The sequence below is a fragment of the Vigna unguiculata genome, chromosome 10, assembly GCF_004118075.2.
Source record: "Vigna unguiculata cultivar IT97K-499-35 chromosome 10, ASM411807v1, whole genome shotgun sequence".
In the NCBI taxonomy this organism is placed as follows: domain Eukaryota; kingdom Viridiplantae; phylum Streptophyta; class Magnoliopsida; order Fabales; family Fabaceae; genus Vigna; species Vigna unguiculata.
The window spans coordinates 20,223,870-20,228,979 of NC_040288.1; the positions used below are offsets into that span (position 1 = coordinate 20,223,870).

Here is a 5,110-nt window from a genome sequence, read left to right on the forward strand (position 1 = left end):
ATCCTTCTCAATTTGAATCAAGAATTTCAGGTTAGGGGAGCTGAATTCGAAATTTTGTGTTGATTGTATGCAATGGCATGATTTTGATGAAACTATGGCCTGAAATTCGTGACGCACATGAGGGGTTTTGGGGGTTGTGTGTTTGGTATTGTTTTATTGGAATTTTGACGAAATGTATGAATATAATGGATTTATGCACTGGGTATGATGTAATTGTGTGAACTTGGCATTTGGGAACCATATGGAGTCTAATTTATGCCTATATGATGTTGAAATATGTGTAAACTGTTCTGGTATGATTTAGAGTGTTGATTTGGGCATGGTTGCTGGTGTGCGTGCGTAAACAGAATTGGGGTCTGCATTTCTCGCTCAGGCGAACCAGGCTCGCCTAGGCGAGATTAGCATAGACACAATTCCTGTTGTTACGCGAACATCTCGCGTAGGCGAGGGAATCCAGGTTGAGCGACAAACACTCTCGCTTAAGCAAGAATGGCTCGCCTAAGCGAGGCTGCGAAGAAGTGTGTTTGAGTTTTGGGCGCGACTTCTCGTTCAGGCGAGAAGATTGGTGCATTAAGCGAACCAAGTCTCGCTCAGGCAAGTAGGGCTCGCCTGAGTGAGGTTGTGATGAAACTGATGTTCCGTTTATGTCGATTCCTCGTCCAGGCGAGGGGTTGTGTGTATTGGGCGAATATGGGTCTCGCTCAGGCGAGACGGGCTCACCTAAGCGAGATAATGTGGTGCAGCCACTACTGCATGCTCGCACAAGCGAGTTGGGCTAGCTCAAGCGAGTTTGATGGTTTAGCCTGGGCGAAGACCTTTGGCTTAACTAAGATTGATGCATTCACTATGTTTGTGTGAGATGTCTGGGTTTGTTTATTTGTTGTTCCTAATTATAGTAATGATGAAGGATTATCTTGTTTCCTTTTAGAGTTATGAATATGGTGAAGTTGTTTAAGAAAGCTTTTTGAAAATTCCCACTGGACATTAAGATAGCATGCTATCTAGATGTGAAGGTTCATTTCTCAAGCTCATGAAAGGAAGAAGAGAGTTGGATTCAAGCTTAAACACACACGGCAATAACAACACTAAAGAGCAAAATGAAAGAAGAAACAATAAAAATGGAAAGCATAGAAGATGAAGAATGGAAGAAGCACGCCACTCATAGGGGGGGATCTAAGCCAACCAAGCCCTAGAGATGAGTGATGGTGCCGCCACTTGCAAGCAAGATAAGGCAAAGGTGAGTTCACTTCTAGGAAGGAGAGCTCACGAAAATTTAATGGTTGAAACACAATAGTTTAGAAACAAAATGATCAACCCTTTTACAAGACAAGGAGCACCTTTAAATAGGAGTTCATAGGGGTCCTTTAGCAAATACAAAAACATGAAAAAGGATTAACTAGCAAACCATCTCCCTTCACTTGGCCAAGACTCACTCTCACATTAGGTTTAGGGTTTGCTAGTTAATCCTTTTTCATGTTTTTGTATTTGCTAATGGACCCCTATGAACTCCTATTTAAAGGTGCTCCTTGTCTTGTAAAAGGGTTGATAATTTTGTTTCTAAACTATTGTGTTTCAACCATTAAATTTTCGTGAGCTCTCCTTCCTAGAAGTGAACTCACCTTTGCCTTATCTTGCTTGCAAGTGGCGGCACCATCACTCATCTCTAGGGCTTGGTTGGCTTAGATCCCCCCTATGAGTGGCGTGCTTCTTCCATGCTTCATCTTCTATGCTTTCCATTTTTATTGTTTCTTCTTTCATTTTGCTCTTTAGTGTTGTTATTGCCGTGTGTGTTTAAGCTTGAATCCAACTCTCTTCTTCCTTTCATGAGCTTGAGAAATGAACCTTCACATCTAGATAGCATGCTATCTTAATGTCCAGTGGGAATTTTCAAAAAGCTTTCTTAAACAACTTCACCATATTCATAACTCTAAAAGGAAACAAGATAATCCTTCATCATTACTATAATTAGGAACAACAAATAAACAAACCCAGACATCTCACACAAACATAGTGAATGCATCAATCTTAGTTAAGCCAAAGGTCTTCGCCCAGGCTAAACCATCAAACTCGCTTGAGCTAGCCCAACTCGCTTGTGCGAGCATGCAGTAGTGGCTGCACCACATTATCTCGCTTAGGTGAGCCCGTCTCGCCTGAGCGAGACCCATATTCGCCCAATACACACAACCCCTCGCCTGGACGAGGAATCGACATAAACGGAACATCAGTTTAAGTTAATCTAATCTTGGTTAAAGGTCAACTTTGGATCAAAGTCAACAAGTCAACCAAAATAAATCAACTAGAAACCAACTTAGGGAATTCAAACTAAAGTAATGCAAAACAAAGATAAAGGTGATGGAATAGAAGACTCCCCTCTAGACATGCTTCTAGTGATCCTTCTTGATGGAGCTTCTAAGGAGGTGGTCATGCCTTCATCAAGTAAGTTATATGCATGTGTTTGTGGTGTTCGGACTTGAAGGACTAAGTCCTTAGGATTTGGGATGTGCTTGGTTGAGTCGCGAGCGATGAGTTCGTGATGGGTGGACCGCATGCAGAATGTGAACAGTTTAGTTCACCGGAGGTACCCTTGTTGGGATGAATGAGCGAGGGAGTTCATAGTAGGAAAGGCGGGTATGCGTGTCCGGGTCCGAGCGAGGAGTTCGGATGAACGGGCGTGAGAGTCCGTGAAACAGGACTACAAGCGGGATAAGCTTGTAGGTTGGACCACGAGCGAGGAGGGTCATGGAAGCATATGAAATCCCAGATTTAGACTACATGCATGATATCATATCTGTTATGAGTGTGGGAAAGTGGGTGTTTTGGAAAATTAATAAATAATTATGAATGGGTTGGGGGGTTATTTCATGTTTATTTATGTTTAATTGCATAGCTCACCCTATTTGTTTGTATGTGGCGATGATCGGGTAATTTATTATTCGGGAGCAGATGATGTTATAGGTGAGCCAAGAGACGCTTAGTGGCGAAAGTGGGCTCAGTGGACAAGGGGGCTTTTTAACTGTTTTTTGTTTTTGTTTAATATATATGTAAATTGATTTCGGTTTTATGGTTTTAGAATATTTGGATTATAAATGTTTTAAAGTTTTAAATTTCCCGTGATTTTAGGTTTTAGAATTTATTTTCTGCCTACTTTTATTATTTATTTATTGTTTTTTTAAGTAATATCCTACAAGGATGTTCAGTTGGTATTAGAGCAAAAGTTTTGAAAATATTTTAAAAAATATTTTGGGGCTTTTGTGGAGTGAGCTTACCGTTTGTTTGTGTGTGTGATTTAGTTGTATCTTGGCAAGATATGAGTGGCTTTGTTTAATTGGTGAATTGATTCTTAACAGTTGCATGTGGCGTATTCAGGCTATGACTGCTAACAGGAGGAGAAGGAGTAGTGGTGAACTGCGTAGATGAGCAGAAACTCCTTTTTGCCACCTACCTTCTGAATGATGATGCTGAGTACTAGTGGGTGGGAATGCAACAACAAATGCAGACCCGAGATGAACAGGTGGATTGGACTAACTTCAGAATGCGGTTCTTGGAGAAATACTTCCCTGACACAGCTAAACAAGACAAAGAAGATGAGTTCCTTGCACTGCAGCAAGGTGATATGACGGTGCAGGAATATGTGAACAGACTTGAACACCTGGCGAGGTATTACTCGCAAGGTATTTCTGAAGAATGGAGGTGTTTAAAGTTTGAGCGATGACTCAGACACGAGCTGAAGAGGGTAGTAACCCCTTTGAGGGAGTGGAGATTTCTGGTCTTGGTGGAAAAGGCCAAGAGTGCTGAACACCTAGAGAAGGGCCCTGGTCCAGGTTTCCGACATCAGAGGAATGTCGTAGAGGCTAGGCAAATGAAAAAGCCTTATAGCCGTCTTCCTACCACCTTAGGAGATTTTAAATGCTTCCAGTGTGGGGGGGTGCATTTGAAGAGGAATTGTCCTCAGCTGAAGAGTTCACCCAGTGGACAAGGAAGCAGTCGCAAATGCTTCATTTGCGATCAGCCTGGGCATTTCGCTAATCAATATCCAGAGAAGAAGGCCAGTGCTACGAAGAAACTACCAACCTCTGGAGCAGAAAGAGCTAGAGCAGCTGGGAAGGTCTTTGCCATGATATCTACTGAGGCTACTCAGTCAGGTAATCTAATATTACAATCTTGTTTACTTATGGGGCATGATGTAATGGTATTATTTGATTCTGGCACAACGCATTCTTTTATCTCTAATGCCTGTGTGGGGAGATTGAGTCTAGAGAAACGTGACTTGGGGTGTGAGTTGCTTATTTCAACTCCTTCCTCGGGTCAAGTAGCTACCAGTTCAGTCTGTGTTGGGTGTTCAATGGTGGTGGCAGCTCGCAGATTCAAGGTGAACTTGGTGTGCTTGCCCTTGGAGGGACTGGATGTGATATTGGGGATGGACTGGTTGTCTAACAATCACATCATAATTGATTGTGGACGACGCAGTCTGGTATTCCCAGAACATGAAGTGTTGGAGTTGATCTCAACTTGAGAAGCTGTGAAAGCACTACAAGAAGGGGCCATGTGTTTCATGGTGATGGCCAAGCCAGAGAAGAAAAGTACTGTAGAAATGATCCAATCCATACCTGTAGCTAGCGAGTATGCGGATGTATTTCCAGATGAAGTGCCAAGATTGCCGCCGAGCCGAGATATTGACTTCACCATTGATCTCATTCATGGTGCAGGTCTAGTGTCTATGGCTCTATACATAATGGCACCCGCCGAGCTCGCAGAACTCAAGAAGCAAATTGAGGAACTAATGGAGAAGCAGTTCATCCGACCCAGTGCGTCACCATGAAGAGCTCCAGTTTTATTAGTGAAGAAGAAAGATGGGAGTTCGCGACTTTACGTGGATTACAGACAGCTAAATAAGCTGACAGTTAAGAACAAGTATCCACTGCCTAGGATCGACTACCTACTGGATCAATTGAACGGTGCAGTGGTGTTCTCCAAAATAGATTTGAGGTCGGGGTATCAACAGATTATGGTCAAACTAGAAGATGTGCAAAAGATGGCATTCCGGTCCAGATATGGTCACTATGAATACGTGGTGATGCCATTTGGAGTGAGGAATGCACCTGCGGTATTC

At 42.7% G+C, this 5,110-nt stretch overlaps 1 protein-coding gene across 1 annotated transcript; it reads left to right on the forward strand.

The window, feature by feature from the left end:
- Positions 1-3,478: 3,478 nt before the first annotated feature.
- Positions 3,479-4,513, forward strand: LOC114165365. The gene is made up of 2 exons (XM_028050010.1): positions 3,479-3,657; positions 3,718-4,513. The coding sequence occupies exons 1-2, from the start codon at positions 3,479-3,481 to the stop codon at positions 4,511-4,513; spliced, it is 975 nt and encodes a 324-aa protein (XP_027905811.1).
- The last annotated feature ends 597 nt before the right edge of the window (positions 4,514-5,110 follow it).

Excerpts from the sequence above, each read along its gene's own strand:
- LOC114165365 (XM_028050010.1), top strand. The coding sequence starts at position 3,479 with ATGCAACAACAAATGCAGACCCGAGATGAACAGGTGGATTGGACTAAC. Across the intron at positions 3,658-3,717 it reads AGACTTGAACACCTGGCGAG|ACACGAGCTGAAGAGGGTAG; the intron begins GTATTACTCGCA and ends GCGATGACTCAG.